Below are 18787 nucleotides of genomic sequence, written 5' to 3'. Positions count from 1 at the left end.
ACTGGACTCACTAAATGGTGACATAAAAAAAAAAAAAAAAAAAAATCCTCTTGGGTGCTTTGCTGGGAACAGCCAGTACCATAGGCTTTGTTAGCTCCCTCTCTGTTAGCTCTCATTGCAGGGGGGGGGGTTGGACTAGATGACCTTTAAAGGTCCCTTCCAACCCAAACTATTCCGTGATCCTGCCGAACCCGAAGCTGCAGATTGCCTTGCCAGGCATTTTGTTTGAGTTGGGGCATTTTTGGTTGGAAGGTGATAGAGGCCGGTGGATGTCCCTTGTCTACAGGCTCTTTGCCCATAAATCTGGGAGGAATAGGGGAAGGTAACAGGAATGAAGTGTGGGACGAGTGGCACCTGGGGTTTGTGGGGGTTTATTGACGGGTTCCAGCATTTTAACTAACCCTGTGAATTAGGTTATTCTCAGTGGGGTGAGGTGTGGCTTGAGGGCTGCTGTGGGAAGGAAGGATGAGATCCTGACAGTGCTGTCCCCCAGCCCCCTTCGCAGGGAATTACAGACTGACGATGTTGCAGGTCAGTTGCTGAGCCTTTTGCCATCAGCCTGCTCTGTCTGAAAGTGCGGACACTTTCCCAGTCTCCTCTGCTTATCCTAAGCAGGGGGAAGCTCCGAATGAAAGCATTCGTGACTCCTCTGCCCCCCTCCCAGGCTCTCTGACAGCAGCTTCCTTTTTGAGAGAGCGGCACAAAGTCTGGCGTAGCCTGAGTGTTATATAACCTGGAGTAATGACTTGCTTTACTTCTTTAAAAGGAGGTGATGACGCCAGAGCTCTGCTTCCTTCAGACCCGCCGATTGGGCGCGGGGACTGGCTGATCTCGTGAAATGATGTGGTATTATAGCTAGCTACGCTTTGCCCCCCTCTTTACTTCCTCCTTTCCTTTGATCTATTGCGTATGATGGAATACAAAATAGAAATCTTTCTGTTTGGTTCAAGAACAGCCCACGTCCGTGGCTCTGCGCTTTCTATATATATATATAAAAAATGTTTTTTTCACCTGTAGCTACATGCTCTCTTTTCTTAAAGCTGCCACAAACATGAGAGTAGCATGAATGCATGGGGAGCAGGGTCAATGAGTGAGTGGTTATTAGCTGAGCAAAGACTTCCATGGGGAGGAGAAGTATATTGTTTCTTCCTGCTTTTCTGATAGGCTTTGTAGGATACAGGCAGCTGTGCTTTATTGGCCAAAAACTTGCTTTTCTCTTTTCACAAAGCAGCCAGAGAATCCCTAATGAAGGACAGGCACGCTTCCTTCACTGTCACGTTTGGTACCTTTTTCCCCTTGTACATTTTCAATATTCAGCTGTGTACCGCACCCAGTCATTGCTAATTGATACCGTACTCCATCTGCAACTTCTGAAACCATGATGAAATCACAAGGAAGCTAATTAGCAAATTTGTAACGTGGTATTTTCCCTCTTGAACAGGTAAGGAGTGGCAAAGTGACTTTGCCAAGGTCGCCTGATGAGTGTGATGAAGCCAAAGTCAAAATCCTTCACTTTACATTTTAGGCAGCACTCCTATTGTTTTCAAATGTACCGGATGAAGCGCTTCTCTGTTTTGCATTTGAGTTTAAACTACAAAAGGGGTCATTATGTTAGTTTTTCCTTAATTTATCTGTTATTGTGATGTTTTTAATGACTGGTTAAATAAAATGTGCATGTAGCTATATGTTGTACAAGTATAATATTTTTAGCCAAGAAACAGGAGCAAGTTTGGAAGGAGGGGGAACTATTTTAACTAAATTAAAAGTATTCTTCTGATTTTAAACCACAGTATCACATCACAGATATTTGCTTTATTTGTCATTTTAATTTCCTGCTTAGGCTTTATAGAAGTGTCTGGCTCATCATTTGGATCAAAGTTTTTTGGTGCAATACCTGTTTTTTACTGTAATAACACTAGTTTGTACTACAAATGTTGAAAATATCTTGTTCACATTTTCTTCAACATCCAGTTCCCTGACTCAGTCTCAAAAAAATTCTAAGTAGGAGTCAGAAGACATTATTTTCACTTGCAAATATGCAAATAGGAATGAGACAGGAGATAGCTACAAGATAAAATCTTTTTGGGCTAGGTGAACAGAAACATCTAGTTTAAATCTCTGTCAAAACAAATTTTGCAATTAAAACATCTGTAGGTAATCTTCATCTACGTAAAATATTTAAATACTTGAACTATTAGAAGCAATTTAAAAATGGCACTTTTGTGTACTCTTAGCTTGTGATTTATGTCAAATTTGCACTTAGATGAAAACTGGAATGAAATTAAAGTTGTACAAAATCACAAATACTTTGTGTCATCTTCAGCAGCTGAACTGTAGCAAGTTATAGGAAGAGAGGAGAATCAGTTTCTTGAATATAACTGGGATTGTAATTCAATGGATTTAGCTTTGATTCCAATAATGATAAATATCTATGATATAAATCCTTCAACTTAAAATCTTACAGCTTGTTTTCTTCAATGCCTTTAAAGAAGCTTTAAAAGCCTGGGACTGAAGTCCGAAGCAGTGCATGTTTTGCCACAGTACCAGTTTGAAAAGCATTTGCAGAAAGCACTGCGTTTCATCTTTACCTGCATTTTGTGTGATTCAGTTTTGTTACATTATGTACAACTTCCCCCCACCCCAGATATGATTTAGGTGAGTGTGGGTAAGAAAATAAACCAAGATTTATATGCATACAAGTAAAATGAGAAAAAACAGATTGATCAAATTTTATGCCTTACGGTTCGGTCCAAAACTCACTAAAGTCAATGGAAAGACTCCTCCTGCTTTTCATGGTTGGTTTAGATCTACTCAAAAAGAGGTTTATTGGCAGTGCAGTGTTTGTTTAAAAAGCAAATGCTTCTCAAAGCCTAGCCAATACTCAGTTGCCAACAAATAGGGTTGTGGAGTTGGAGTTTGATTCTGTCTGAACTGTTTCAGGTTGATAAACATCACCTTATACCATAACGAACTCAAACCTGATATTCTTGTGTGTTTCCATGTTGCTAAAACAACATGGAAAACAGGACAGGGAAAGTGGCCTTAATGATATTTGTATGTGTGACTAGCAGCTGATAATCAAGAGTGAAATTTGGCTGTCAAGCTTTGTTTGTGTTTAATAACTTACAAACAATTCAGATTTGTGGGCAGCTTCTCTACTGGCCGGTGATCAGTGAAGTGTGCAGAAGCAGCTGGTGGATGTGGAGCACGCCTGTGAGAAGGCTGTGGGATGGGGAAGGAACTGCACAGCCAGCGTGGAGCAGTCGAGGATGGGCAAGGAAGGTCCCTTCTGTTCTGCAGGGCGGCGATGAGGGTGAACAGCATGCAGGGCAGTCCTTGGAGAGACAGGAATCACCCGCCCTGGCTTGGAGGGACCAAGAGTATGGTGGCACATTATGGATCCAGTGCTTCTCACCTGCGCTGAGCTTGGAGGACTCAGAGCAGGTCAATGTTGAGCAGTCCCAGAGGTGCTCCGCCTGCAGAGCTCAGCAAGGGGAGTAGTGGGTTGAGAGAACCAGGTTCAAGGTAGAGAACAGGCACGAGGGTGGGGAAGGAGCTACTCCAGGTTGAAAGGATGGGGACGGAGCTACTCCAGCTTGGAGGGATGGAGAAGGAAGTCACTTGTGATATGTTTTGGGATATTTCATTGAAACTTTTTAGTTGAACTGAGTTTAGTTTGATTTTCCCCCCATCTCCAATGTTCTCTGCTATACAGGGGAGCTAGTGTCCTGAAAAACCTTACAATCGAGCTTCGTGTGTCTGTGGGCAGATTTAGGTGTGAGTTTTAACCCCTGTGAATTTGCAGTGCTCAGGGATGCTGACATTGCTGCTGAAAAGACTTGTCAGATGAATAAAAACCAAGTTCTGAAGGGTCTTTATCTTGATATTCTATGATACCTGTGATTTTTTTTTTAACAGGGAAATCTTCTAAGTTGTTTGCAAAGGAACCTCTCAAGTGACAACAGTTTCTTGAGAAGCTGCTTCTGATGTATAGTACAGTCGTACAATTGTAAAGAGCTTGTGGTTTGAGCATGAGGTAGGTGAGGTATGATAGCTAGGTAAGATTTCAGACCCTGTAGAGGAAGGAGGGAGAACATTCTTCCTTACTGGCAAGGCTGGCCTCACAGAAAAGCTATTCAGTAAATGGGCTTATCTGTAACAAGATTACCTTCCATGAGGAGATCATTTTATAAACTGACTGTTTCTGGCAGATCTAATTCTTGGCTGCGTGAATACGTATTTATCATGACTAGCAGGGATGGCGTCACTAGTAGGCTCTTTTGAGTAGAAAAGTAGAAAAGTTCCTTTCTGTTTTGCACGGTAAGGTGAAGAAGGAAATTCCCTTTTAATTGCTGCATGCAGAAGGACAGGTCTGGGTCACCTCTTTCTCCCAGTGTATTGAATTGCTATTTTTCTTGTGTTTGATAGCTGTAATCAACATGATTTGGAAAGTACCCAGTTGTATTTACACAAACACTTATCTTTAAATCTTGCTTCCCAGTTTCATAAATCTGTTAGGTCAGATGCTAAGGTCATGTTTGGTTATTTATTCCAACTCTACAAAGTCCTTATAAGGCTTGCTGCAAGATCCTCCGCTGTGTACTTTCCCTAATATATTTGTCCCTCTTTTTCCCTTTGATAAACACTGTATGTTCTTGTGTACCAGCCAGGCTATTTGAATCTGTGACATAGGTGAAAGGCTGTCTTGTTACCAAGCCTCTTAATTTTAATACAGTTCATCTTTTCTTTGGTAAAATTTATATGGCTCTAATTATGTAGATAGCACCTTGGGTTTTTGGTTTTTTTTTCCAAAGTTGTGATGTACCCTGAAACAACACGGATATTTTGATGGTAGCAAGCATTCACTTCGCTCTGCCACCCTCCCAAGCAAAAGGTCTAAGATAAAAGGCTGGAGTCACACAAAGGGTATGTGGGCTCTGCCCTGGCTGCATTTGCAGACCTCTAGATCAAGCAGGCTGGAGCCCTGCAGGTCTGTGCCAGGCCTGGTCAGACACAGCCAGCTTCGGCTTCTTGTGCACATCATGGTTTTCCTGACTCTTGCTTGCCTATTGTTTGAAGCAAAGAGCTGACTTCGTTGCGTGGACAAATGCTCGCTAGGAGTGAGCTGATTTCGTTATGTGTCTGTCAGCCCAGGTTTGCTGTCTGTTACTGGCACTGTGTGCCTGTGAAGGGAATCGGGTGTGGAAAAAGTCTCTGTAGCACTGAAGAAGGCTAGGCATGATTGTTAGCTTCTAGGGGTTCAACCACAGCTTTAAAGTACATATTCTCTCCTGTACCTGTCCTTCTGGTGCAGATAGAGGAGGAAGGCTCGCTCAGAATAAGCTTGCACTCCACAAATTCTGAAAGGTTGTTTCCTAAAAACTGGGAACTCTCATTCATAGTCCATTTGCTGCACTGAGAGCCTTCTGCAGACTAGCGGTGCTGTACAAATTGCTGATTTAACGAAGTGAACAGGATGCTCTTTCGCCTATTGTGTGAACAGGTTACCAGCTCCTGATGAATATCTCAGGTTTCAGCCTCAGTTGTCCGGGTTTCTTGGAAGTTAGCAGGCAGCATGCAAATAGCTCATAAAATCACAGATACCAGGATCATTTTCAAAGCCAAAAAGGCTGTACTTCTTTTTGCAACTCATTCCCCCTGTCTTTTCCTTCTGTGCTGTGAAACTTGGAAGAGGGGTTATGGTCCTGCGTGTCCCCTGCTCTGATCATCTGGTTGTCTGTTGGGATTCCCCTTGCCCGGGGCCCCGCTGGAGCCTGAATGGTTATGTAAGGATTTTTATTTTATTCTCAGTCTTGGTCTCTGCCACTAGTTGAACAGGATCACAGGCTGAGTGAATGGGATCCGAGGAGAGAGACCTCCCCTGTACACACCCACTCAGCCTCCCTGCTTTTGTCTCTTAAAACTCTTTTCCCAGGCGTAACTGAGGTTGCTCGTGCCGATCGGGAACACGTATCGAAGCCAAACCGGTTGGGCAGCGCAGCTCCAGGCATCAGTCCCCGGTGGGAGCAGCCGCTACCTCGGGCAGGGCTGTGTTGTTTGACTCTCCAAGCAGGGGAGGAGATAGTGACAATTTTTATTTAGGCTGAACACGAGGCATATTTAAGTAGTTATATAACAGTGACCCTGGTCCGTCTCGGCTGGGTGCAGGGAGGATATATGTGTCCTGATTCCCGTCACACCGGCTGGGTGGATTCAAGCACTAGGAGCTATTTACCAAAGTTATTTTCAGAAACATTAAGTGCAGGTTTCCCTGCCTGTGCCCTGGACTGTTTTATCAGGAGGCATTTCCCGCTTGTGAACTGAACAGCCAGTGAGAGTGGATTTAGTGCTCGCTGGGCTGTGGGCAGAGATAACGAGTTGTCAGGAGTGACTGGAAACTTTTGTCCTGAAGACCCTGAGACAAGAATAGCAGAAGGGCTGAGAGCGTGCGGCCACATTGAACAAGTGTTGGGGCAGAGATCTTGCCTCAGTGCACTGAGCAGCATGTTACTCTTGGATGAGTCTCAGCAATTTCCAGGTAGGACACAGGGGGGTTTTATGGGTTTTTGGTTTGGTTTGGTTTTTTTCTCCCCTGTTTTCTGTTCCCTCCTGCTTTCCTGGTACAGACCATTCATTCTCCCACCCCTGTGCCGGAGCACCCTACTCAGTGGCTAGCAAAGTGCATCAAGAACCGAAACTCAGGGGCTCGGATTTTAATTTGCTACTGATCTGACAGGGATGGCAGTGGTTGAATTTTCAGAGTCTTGCAGTGCTTGTTGGTTTGCTGGAGGGGACGTGCAAAAGAAGCTCTTTCTTTCTTTGTGCTTTTAATTCTGAAGACTTTGGTGATGTGACATTCTGGGTCTGGCTGTTACTGTTTTTGCTGCTGTCGTATTGTAATGCTGCAAAAGTAATTTTTAGCAAGAGAGGAGGCAGCTGTTCATATCAGTGTGATTTTTAGATCCAGTGTCCTCTCCTCCACTCCCTTCAACTTTTTGTGTATACTTTCCCCCAGCATCCTACTCGATAAGAGTTTTGAGAGCTGCTTTTGTCAGTGAAATATTTGGTGACTTGCTGACCAGGCAGCAGTCTGGGCACCAGGCAGAGCTGTTGGTGCTCACTCCAGATCCCCTAATTGGTGCCTAATAGACTAAGAGCTACTTGGCTCTTTTTTTCCCTCCCTATCAGAGAGGTTTCGATTCTGGTGAAACCCTACTATGAGTCTACAGTTCTGGCATGGCTGCCACTTTGTTTGTTGGTGGGAGGACATTGTCTCTTGGAGAAAAACTTTGTTCAGATTTGAAGAACTTTCTAAATTTATAATATAACTTGTTACTTTGAGGTCAGGTACTCAGGGACACCAAGCTTCTTCCACCTCGTTCGTGTGGCAAATACCTCTGAAGTTCATCCTATGAACTTAATAGGCTGGTCAAAAATGGTCCCCGGGAGTTCCAGCTCTTATTATAGGAATCCAGTGCAGTGTGGTCTTCATAAGGAGTTTTTACAGAAATAAGCCATGCAGTATTTATTGTCCATTAGTGGGACGGGTAGATTCTAGGGAAAATAAATAAATCCATCTTTTCTTGCTTTCTTAGTTCTATGGCTGTGATGGGAGGACAGAGAAGCTAATTCTGGGAAAGTGTGAGCTGAGAAGAGAAAGGAATTACAATGCAAAATAAGTTTGGATAAATGAGGAATCTGGGTGATACAAGTGGCTTATGTAACTCAGTCTAGATAGTAGGTATAAAAAGAGAAGACAGGGGAGGGGAAGATGCTTTTGGAAATGAGACTGTAGGTCATAGATGGAGGAAGAATGCAAGGTTAGAGGCCTTCCAAAATTTTGGGGTGGAAAGGTATTTTGGGGTCATGTGTACTAACATAAGAGAGCAAGAGTGCAAATTAACTCCTCTTTGTACTGCATTGGTCGTCAAGTTATAAAGTCTGGGGCAAGGTTTATCTCAGTCTGCTCTACCAGTGGGAAAGTTATCTCTGAGGAAGCGTTTTTAAGTGGTCTAACATGGTTGTGCTCTGGCTGATGGATCCAGGAGTGTCTCTGTCCCACTTCTCCATAGCTGCCTAGTCCCCAGAGAGGATGATAAAACTGCACAAGGTGACAGAGTGAGTCTGGGGCAGAACTGAGGCATTGTGTTCTTCACTGCGTCTGTGCTTCAACCACTGGTCAGTATTTCTTCTCTCTGGGATACATGGCTTTTTCCCACTCTAGGTGCCTGAACACTTCTTTGGGGTGTTCAAATTAGCAAGCGCTTGTATATGCAGTGCTGTGCTATCCATTTATTATTTGATAAACGTTTGTGGAAAGTTAGAGAGGATTTTAATTATTTTTACTAGCTGGTGGGTGCTACCATAAATCAAGGGTTGTTGCAGTCCACTACTTACCTCCTTTCTGAAAAGAGGCTGTTACCCTGCAGGAAGATAGTCTCTTATTTAAAGAGCCCTGTTTCTTCCCCAAATACACATATGCTTCTTTTTTTTACCATAGAGGTAGTTGTAATTTTAGCAACCTTCTGAAGGCACCAGTGCTTGTCTTTTTCCAGGCTGTAACAGGCTTAGCTTTTGGGGTTAGGTATTTTGGATGGGGGTGTCCTTGTGACATTGTAGCTTCAATTTGCGTGAGTCTGGTTGCCGTGAACGGCTTTGCAGCCCTTTGTCAAACTGCTTAAGCAGCACACAAAGCAGCACCAATATTTTGAAAAGGAAAACTAGAAACAGATTGTTCTTTGAGTGGCGGTGTTTCATCTGGTCTTATTAGCTTTCTCCAGTGCTCTCGGTCACTTTTTTGGCTGCACTTGATGGGAGGAGTGCCAGTGGAATGCGGTGGCACACAGGCTCAAATTCAGCAATTTGCATTTTTCTCCCAAGTGATGCCTCCCTCATTAAACAAAGTCCTTAAAAATTCCTCTGAAATTACTTTGGAGTCCGAAGCAGAGAAAGGGAATGCAGCTGAAGTTCTGTGCTTTGTTACAGTTCTAAAAAAATCCACAACTATGTTTTGTTGTCCCAAGTAGGAAATTATATTTAAAAAAAGAGACTCTGTTGGTTGGAGCATAGGACAGGGAGGCAACAACTTGGGAGTTAGCACTGATGCCTACCTAATTTCTTTGCCTTAGTTTCTTCCTCTGCAAGGTGGACATATGAGGGTTATTGTGAGGACCATGTCAGCTTGTGAACAACTTTGACACTAAACTAGAGTGCAAATACCAAGTCTTATTATTGTGAAATCTCTTCTCTCTTATACCATTGCCATCGTGAGCAACAACAAAGGAGCACTCAGATGCTGAAGGATGCTTTACGCTGGGATTATTTCCCATGCCACTCTCTTAAATTATGAGTGAGTATCAGATGTCTTCTCCTCCCTCCCTGTTAACAGATCCTGAACAAAGCTATGGTGAGGGCTTGAGGCAGAGATTAAAGTTCGGCTTGTGCTCATTGTTTGTTTGCCATTTTGATGGCCTTGGAAGTGTGTGGCAGCAGTAATCCCTTCTTTATTATTTCTCGTTGCTCTGAGGGTATCCTGGTATAAAGCTAACACCACAACTCCCAGCTACCTAGTGTAAACTAATGCTTATGTAATCATTGCATAATGCAGAATGCTTGTTCCCCTACTCGTCCTCTTTTCTTAGTCCCTGAAATTTATCCGTAGAAGAGTCATGGTAGCAGCCAGCTGAATTCACTGTGCTGGTAACATGTCAAGCCCCCTTATGCACCTATTTTCTGAAGTTGGAAGGGGAAATTTATCTTTGATACCTAAATCTATATTTATCCACCTTAATAGAATAGAGCAAATTATTTATTTTTTTAAGTTTTGAACTATTGTGAGAATAAATGAGGTCCGACGGATAAATCCGGTTACTTGTGGTTTAGATCCCTATGGTAATTTTTGTAATCTGGCTTGGCAAAACTATATTCTGGGTTACTAGTTAACTGGGATAATGAGAAAGGGGAGGTTTCGGTTCCCTCCTGCACGCAGCTTGTTGAAAACTTCCCAGCACTTGAGCCTGAAACACTTCCTGACTCCGGTGCGGCAGTTTTATGTAACTGGTTGCTCACACACCCCCGGCTAAAGGACAAATGTAACCCATCCCTGCTTCGCTTGCTCCCGTAACGGTGCGTTTCCTGGCTTTGTTTCCCCGTCTTGACTAATACACAAGAGAGGGGGGCTCAGGAGGAGGAGGAGGCAGTTTACATTTTAGGTTTGAGGACTTTTATTGGGAAAAGTAATTTTGATTATGTATCTGGAAGAGGGATGCCAGGTAGCAGCATTCTGCATTTCCCCAGTTCTTGCCATCTCAAAGCACTGTGAAAATGTTTGATTTGAAATTTCACAACTCTCCTTGGAGCTGGAAATGGACATGAAATTGCCCGGTGCTCCAGAGTAACCATCAACTTTTCCTACTTGGTGCCTGTGAGAGGGAGAACCTGACGGGCTCCCCACCCGGGCTGCATTTCGGGGGCTTGTGCAGGGATGGGAGCGAGGTCCCGGAGGGGCTGGGCACAGCTGCCCTGGCACGGGGCTGGCCGAAGTGGCTACCTGCCATGCTCCGGTGGCACGGGGTGCCGGTGGCTGCGAGCCCGTGCCATACAATGGTTATATAAGTGCTCTTTGGTGTTTATGTAACCCGGGTCTCAGCGTCCGCAGCGTTGAGGCCCAGCCAGAACAAGAGCTCTTGGGTATTTGGGGCCTGGTTCTGCTTGCATAATCCCAGGGCTAGAAGATATATTGTCTGTCACCAAAGTTGGCTGCTTGATGTTCCAGTTTGCCTCTCGTCCCTTCTTGGCTCCTTCCTTTCCCTTTGGTTTTTGGGTGGTATCTTCCTTGCTCCTGCCCTTCAGTTCTGATGCCTTTTGTTCCTGAAGGATTCCTTCAGACCAGGAAAGGAGTTTTATTCTGCAGCATAACCTCATCAGTAAGTGATACGCTGAAAGACCTCTGAAGGAAAAAAAGAAGGGTAGTGCTGCCTTATAATTTATCTTTTAAAGTTTCCATCAATTGGAGCTTACTTCCTGCCCAAGCAGGAGTCTGGAGATGAGTTTGGCTTTTGTGTGTTCCCGGTCTGGCTCCCTCCCTGTGCTCTGGTGTGCAGAGCCTGTGCTGGTGGTGTTTTCTTCAGAGCTCATTTCACGTCTCTCCCCTCTGTCCTCTGGTCCTGGGCCGGGGATGGAGGCAGCCTGCCATCTCTCGCCAACAATCTGCAGATTTCACGTAGGTGTCTTGAACCCACAGCGACTGATCGCTTTACAGATACATAGAGAAATGAGAAATGTGTTACTCAGACTTCAAGCAGCGCTATTTGTTATACCAATATGACAGTCTCTGTGTCTGGTTACAGTGACAAGTATGAACGACAGACCCGAGGTGGTTAACTCCTAGATAAATCAGCAAGGGGAATGAAGATGTTCGTGCTGTTTGACAGGCAAGAGAAGCTTCCCTGGGGAGTGGGAAAGCTTTGGGGGAGGCAGGCTCAGCCAGAAAGATGCCTTTGTGTCTCACAGTACCGTGGCTGTGACTCAGCAGGACACCAACCATGGCAGCCAGCAGCAGAGCCAGGGCGAGGGCAATGGTGGAAATCGGTCATTCCTCTGATCGGGGGGCTGCGTTTCGTTGGAGTCAAGTGGAGCCAGCATGCAGAGAGGAGCTGGGTGCTGCAGGTCCTGCTGCTCAAGGCACATGGCATGGCTGCCCTCTTGGCCAGGACGCAGCACGCCTGGCCTGGGAGCTCGCCGTGGCCCTGGCGAGGAGAGGATGTCCACGAGGAGCACCCAGACGAGCACAGGAGTACCCCGTGCATGCAAGAAGCCGCTGGTGTAGACAAAAGGCTGATCCTGGCTCGGTGCTGGCTCTCGTGTTGTCAGCGAGTGGGCGGCTGCTCATGGCTGCAGAGGGCCGAGAGGCGCCCGGTGCGCTGGGCCCCGGCACGCTGGCAGGGAGCACGGCCAAGCGGGTGCTGCGGCGCGGGGGGGTAGGTGTGCTGGGTTATGTAATGCTTACATAATTAGGGCTTTGTTAAGCAGTTGTGGCTGGGAGGGGCGTCCTGCTGCCGAAGACTGAGCCTGATTATTTTCTGAGGAGAACAAAGTCTTGTTGCTAATTAGCTGCCCTGATAGTGGCTGCAGGGGCTAGCCATAGCCTTGAGTCCCCGGAGGGGCTGTGTCCCCTTGCGTCCCCCACCGCAGGGTGGCTTTCCCAGTGCTTTGGGAGGAAGGAACCGGGCGTTGATGTGTGTCAAGCCACGGGAGGGGGCTTTGTGGCTCTTCTGGATGTTCCTTGAGGGGTTTCACGAGGAATTTCCTGCTTCCAGCCTTGGGGTGCTCATGTGTTTTTGTAATGCCACCTCTGAGAGGGTGCTCTGTGCAGACACCTCCCTTCTTGCATGGCATCCATGCAACAGCTGCAGTAGTTGCATATAGAGAAAGAATATTCTGAAAATAGTTTATATTCCCCAGCTGAATATAGGATGAGCCAGAGCACTCTGGCCGCTGCCAGCCTCTGAGATGATTGCTGTGCTGCAGTTAGAGAACTACTGTTCTTCAGGTGCCATGTACAGTTGAACTCTGGCATCACTTACACACCTCTCCAGTGCACAGTGCACTAGGGAAACATCACAGAACCTCAGAGAACATCTCCCAGCCTGTCACAGCCCTTGCAGTCGGGCTTGTTCTGCAGAGTCGCTTCTCTAGCCTTTGGGACAGTTGTAGTTCAGTGTGTCAGCAGCTGCGAGTGTTGCAGCTGGAGCCATGCAATTAGTTTTCCTTGTGTTATCCCTCAGTGCTCCTCCCATTCTTGCTTTGACAGCTCAGTACCGGCTGTAGTAGTACTAGCTAGTACTAGCTAGTCTCTGACAAGCTAGTGCCCGCAAACTGCATGGAAGTTCCCAGAACGCCTGCAATAATATTTAACTGCTCCTTACTCTTTGTGCAGCACAAAAGAGAGCTCCCAAAGCAAGAATTAACTCCTCGATGCTCTGCATGCAGCCACCTTCCTCACCATGCATGCACGTCCCTGTCCTTAGGGTAGGAAATAATGGCCAAAGAGTCAGCAAAATAATGCTATTCAGCATCCTGAGTTTCCATAGTGAAATTATTTTAGAAATAAACAAGTGTCTGGTTTTCAGTGGTGTGCCTTCCCTGGAGTCACTGGAGTTCTCTTGGCAGAGAAGTTGGCCTCCCAGGAAGAGGATGTACCTCTAGCTAGCCGTGTTAGCTAGCTAGTAACAGGAGGCAAGGAAGTAATAATCTTACACAGTGCTTTGTCCACTGAGGGGTCTTTTGCACCTTCTTGTGCGGCAGCCTCAGGTAGGGGGACCCTTTGGTCTTATCCTGAATGGCAATTTTTGTACTCGTAAGAGAGTGTGTTGCTAGAGCCAAGGATGTTTGTGTGTGCAGGGACACTTGGACTTATCAAGGTTTGCTTTGGAGCATGGAGATTGGACACAGCTATAATATAACACTGTTTCTCACACACCTGTGTGTCAGGAGAAGACTATGTTAGTTACAGAAATCTCACACCTCAAAAAAAGAAAAAGTACCTGCTGCTTTATGACACTTCACAGCAACCTGAGGCCCCTTGCAGAGCAGGCTGTACGTGTTGAGAGCAATTCACTGCTGAATCAAAGATGCTAAAGAATATTCTCCAGGCTGCATCCTGTGCTGGTTTATGGGAAGTTTGAGAGTATTCTGCAAGAAGGAGGTGATGAGATGAGTTTTATAAGCGTGGGTGCAGTAGGAAGTACCCCACTGTGGGACAAATCTTTGGCTGTGTTATGTGTGGTGAGTCACACCTGCATGCGGTGTTTAGGGGCAGCTCTGGCAGCCACACCACAGGGAGCATCTGAGTTATACAGAGCAGTCATGACACTTTTCCTTACAGAGACTTCTAAACTGTAGTACGCAAGTGTCTGTCAAGAAGCCGAACACCTCCCCCTGCTTGTATGTACAGCTGGGGGCGGTGGTTGCTGCTGCTTGGTGAGCAAAGGAAACTGGCAACCCCTGGTCTGCAGCACAAACCAGAGCCGTGCTGTAATCAGGTCTGTTGAGTTTTGATAGTGCAGACACATTTTAAACCTCTAAAGTGCATGAGAAAGGACAGTTGTGCACCTCCTGGCGTTCAGGATACCGTGCAGGACACAGTGCCTGGGTGTGTGCAGGTGTCCATAACTGGTTGGGGACCTGTCAGCCAGAGAGCTGTAACTACCTGAAGGAGCAGCTGCTTGGCAAGCTCCCTGTCTGCATTGGTGCTCTCACCACTACTCTCAGGAGACCCTCCTTCTAGATCTGGTGCCTATTCTGGTGACCACAGTGCAAAACACAACAGAGCTGGTGTGAACCTAGCAGTTGGCCTTCCAGGTGGTTCTCAATGCGCACAGTGTGTAAGCGTGGGATGGGTTTACATCCTTGTCAGTGACCATGATTGACCCACGGCTGCCTTCTGCTGAGCAGACTTGGGCCTGCTCTTTTGCCCAGCTGCGCTTGGGCATATGTGGCTGATCTCCCTGTGCAAGGCTGTGCTGGGTTGTTACCCGTGGGCTGGTGGCAACGCTTTTCTCATTGAGGCAATGTGGATAACTGCCCAGGTCTTCCTAGAGTGCGCTAACAGCTTAGGCATGATCAGGCAGTTGTCAACGTGCAAACGTGGCTGATGAATTTTTGTGTTGTGTAAAAAGCTGCTTGTATAGCCATGTCAGAGTAGCGTGTTGGGCTTCTGTTACAAAACCATAATTGCATTTCTGTTGTAGATGTAGGCTTGGCAAAATTGGGGCAGGAATTATTCCATCGATTACCCGATGGGACCTGTTGAACGAGGCTGTTCCCACACTCCCTCCAACCCAAAGACCAAACCTGTTCTTGTACAAAATAGGTTTTTGTGTGCGTAGTTACTGTTTCTTAATGTGTTTCTGTCCTGGTGTGGGTCCCAGTAGTGCAGCTTGGAGCTCACGATGCTGGAGCAGGAAGCCTCGTTTTTCATGTGCGGTAAGATTTAGGCTGTGTACACAATCAGGAGTTTAATACAAAACAGCAACAAAACAATTCCTGCTAGTAACTTCCAGCTCATGTCACAGGTGTGGTGGGAGCTGTTGCTGGTGACTTTATCATTGTGTTAGTGAAGCTTTGTGAAAAGCAGCTTTATTCATTGTAGTGGCAAGGATAGGACCAGCCTCGGGAAGCCGGCTGTCCTCTGAATCCCACTGCAGCTGAATCAGCGTGATGTTTGGTACTGCCGCTAGTGTGGAAGAGATCTCAGTGTCTAGATGTGTATGTGTCAGGAATGTGGGCTGAGGCACAGATTGTGTTCCTCACCTCAGAACTTGTATTGGCAGGACAAACACCAGCCTGAGCAGACATGGCTGTGGCAGATGAGGGCCTGTACTCAGTGCAGGGCCAAATTTATCATCAGATTTTAGGTTCCAGGCTCCTGCTCAGATGAGAATTATCTTTTAAATATAACTGTCTGATCGAGCTGTGTGTATGTTTCACCAGAGCTTGTATTAAACATGATTAAAAGGAAAGAAAAGTAAAATGCAGAGGTGGAATGAGTATTTGGGGATTGCACAACGAATATGAAACCATATGGAGGAGACACATCATGGCCTCACCTTTGGGCTGCTGAGCCTTTGGATTTTGTTAGCATCGCCCTCATCCTGAAGGCACCCTTTTCCGGCACGGTGCGAGTGGCAGAGTCGCTGCCAAAGGAGGTGACATGGGTAATTGCTGGGGGGTGGGGGGGGGGAGAAGCGCTTCCTCTGCCAAACAAGCATGACTCTGTGCTCTCCGGTGCCTTGTCAAGGTCCCCTGGGCCCAGGGTGAGATGGCAGCAGTGTAACCATGGCAGTGTTTGTCTCCGGGATAGTCACTGGTTTAATGACTCATCCCGGAGAATGTGATCACGTGTGCAGCCTCCCTGCTTCCCTTTGCCCTATTTCATCCAATCTTTTGATCTAGTTATGTAACCAGGAGTCAAGAGGGGTGGGGGGGAGGAAACAGTGCTGAAGAATTGCAGGTAATATGACCAAAATGTGTCTGTAGCTCAAATAGCAGAGCTGTTGTCTGGGAAGTCTGGGAAACTGGGTTTATTCCCAGCACAGTTCTCTGTCTGCAAGTGAATGCAATGCGTGATGTCTGAGCTTGTAAGTTTAAGGAGACATGGTAGGCTGTGGTAGGACAACTGCCGTGACTGTAACAGCAAACAGCTTTGCCATTATCTTCATGTGCAACGTAACGCTTTCCTGCATTCATCATGAGCTCTGTCTCATCACATACGTTGTGGATACCTGTTTTTCTAGTATGTGTAAGACTTGCTGGGACTGATGTTCACAGAAATGTTTGAGCTGCTCTGCTGGTATTGGCTGATGGTGGGCTGAGGCCCAAAGTCCTAAATGGATTCTGATACAGGCTGTGAGCAAATGCTGGGGCAGGTCTGGTGGGATGTCTAGAGAGAAAGCTTACAAAGTTGGTGCTTTTGACCAAGGTGTAAATCTAGTCCTTGTCATCTCAATTTTAAGAGGTGGTATTGGTGGTAAGGTTAATTTAATAGGCATATTAACATGGCAGCTGTACAGATGCCTGTACATGCAACGTGCTGTACTGAAGCATCCTTCATTTAAGCTCCCAGCTTTTTGAGAAAGGATGTTCTTTGTCTCCAGATCCCATGGAGTCACAATGTGGTGCTTGTTGGTTCTGTATTACTTCATCTGCCACATTCTTCTATGCTGATGTCTTCTTTCCTTCTTTCCTTCAAAGTTCTGTCTAAGTGTCATTTCAGTTCAGTCATTAGCTCAGATACACAGTATAAGGAAGAAAGCTGATTATGAGATGAGGTTCAGGGTATCTCTTTGCCTGACACAAGGGGACAAGATGCTTCAAAGAATCTATTACAAGGCTTGTCAGAAACAGTTTACTTCAAGGGAAGCTTTTGAACAGAAACATTTCTTTTCTGTGCTGTGCAAGCGTTAGCTTGGTCACTGGCAGCCTGTTGAAGAGCAAAATGTCACACAGAACAAGGTGTCATTTCACATCATGCTTTCAGTCTGAAATCAGCCATTAATGCAAGTCTGAAAATAGGAAAATGTAGAGAAAAAGGAGTGCATGTGGTTTATAATGTGGAAATAGTATTGCCACTTACTTTTTGTTTTTAAAAAAGCTTGCCAGAAGTTTCCATTTAAATGATGAGAGTGGAGCCTGGTGATAAAACCACTGAGCTGCCTGCTAAGCCATGACCCAGTGTTTGAACCAGATAACCTCTTACATGGTATGTTCTATTAACTTGGAAGATGGTTACACAGGTGTTGTATAAACGGAAATTTCTGCCTCACTTGAATGTTGTGGAACAAAAAGATTTCAGTTCCTTGTTTTAATTGGAGCTCATTGGGCCCCTTTAGGAAAACAGGCCCTTAGGGACAGCAAGTGCTCTATGTGGACTGAAATAATTTTGCCTTGTTTTCTTGTCAGGGGACTTTTGGGCTGTATTAAGTGGTGTTAGTCTTGACTTTCACTGGAAATGGACCCTTCGCTGTCAAACTTTTTAACACTCTTTGAGTGGCACTGTTGGAAAGGACCCCAGTTTTGACCCTCAGAGAAACATGCTTGCAAACAAGTGAGAATAGGGGTTGGTGGCTGATGAATGCTTGTGTAAAAGCCAGCTGCCAGCCTGGTTGTTCTCATGTTATTACCTCTTTGTCTTTTCAGACCAACCCCAGGAAGCCGTGTTCAGCGGTGACCATGTTGAACAGGCGGAGGATGGAGAATGGCAGCGCTCTACTTCAACTACCTCATCTCAGAGTGAGCGGGCAGAGCGACTCTTGCAGAACCAGCACAAGAGCCTGGCCTCTGAGGACACCAAAAAGAAGAGGGCTCAGAAACCGTCTCACATGCGGAGGAACATAAGGTAAGCAGCAGCAGGACAGAAAGAGCTGGGATCCTATATAGCCTTTTGGGTAAAAACAAAATCACTGGACTTTGCTTCTGAGCTACATTTTGCCACTGCTGGCAAACCAGATGGCTTTTCTTTTCCAAAACCTTAGGATTTCACCAGTGGGAGTAGTATGATCTCAGAGTGGAGTGCTGCATGTGGGTGCAGACTTGTTTGGTATTTCAGAAAAGCGAGTATTTGGTTATGGAATATATTACGAACATTGGGTACTTGCTGCTGGCTTTTAAGACATGTTGTTGAAAACCAGCACCACCATTAAATAAATATCCAGTTTCAGATATCTGCTGATGGATCCTGTTGCAAACAGCCTGAAATATAGTCCTTCCCTGTACTATCCTGGGTACTTGTTGGCAGGAGTGCTGATGCTGTGACTGGTGACTGAAATGTTGGAAATCAATTTCACCTGAATTTTATAAAGCACTAATTGTTCGATTGTGTAAGTCACCACATATATTCTGGGACAGGTTGTGAGGTGGTCATTTGTTATGAAATTTTGTTCAAGGGGATCTAAAATGCTCAGAGGAGTCATAATGGAGCAGGAACTCCTGTGGCAGCAAGTGGCTCTTTTGCCGTGTGTGTAACGTGCTGGTGGTCTTTGGTTCATATTTAAGCTTGTGCAGATGGATTTTCTTAAAGCTGAAGGAACGAGCGTTGAGTACGCCGTGGAAATTGAGACTTCATTAGGATGAAGGAGATGTCCCTGCAGTGGCGGACAGGGGTTGGGTGGATTTAAAGGCTAGTATGAGGGACTAGATTTTACCTCTGCTTGTACTGCACCTCTCCTCTGGCAAAAGAGCCTTCGTTTCCAGGGCTGCACATGTGAAACTGAAGCGGAGTAAAATAAAC

General features: G+C 45.8%; 1 protein-coding gene across 7 annotated transcripts in view; it reads left to right on the top strand.

Annotated features, from left to right (window-relative positions):
• RAD54L2 (RAD54 like 2) overlaps positions 1-18787 on the top strand; it is a 70050-nt gene that overhangs the window by 30865 nt on the left and 20398 nt on the right. For 6 of the 7 annotated variants that reach the window (XM_075762855.1, XM_075762856.1, XM_075762850.1 and 3 more), the window contains one exon: positions 17698-17896. In XM_075762855.1, the coding sequence (XP_075618970.1) occupies positions 17698-17896 (199 nt within the window). Of the gene's footprint in view, positions 1-5926; positions 6539-17697; positions 17897-18787 lie in introns of those variants that run through there. The other variant, XM_075762854.1, reaches the window with a different exon arrangement.

This window comes from Balearica regulorum, chromosome 10 (assembly GCF_011004875.1).
Source record: "Balearica regulorum gibbericeps isolate bBalReg1 chromosome 10, bBalReg1.pri, whole genome shotgun sequence".
Taxonomy (NCBI): domain Eukaryota; kingdom Metazoa; phylum Chordata; class Aves; order Gruiformes; family Gruidae; genus Balearica; species Balearica regulorum.
The sequence above is the reverse complement of the archived record's forward strand: the minus strand, read 5'-3'. Positions and strand labels throughout refer to the sequence as shown.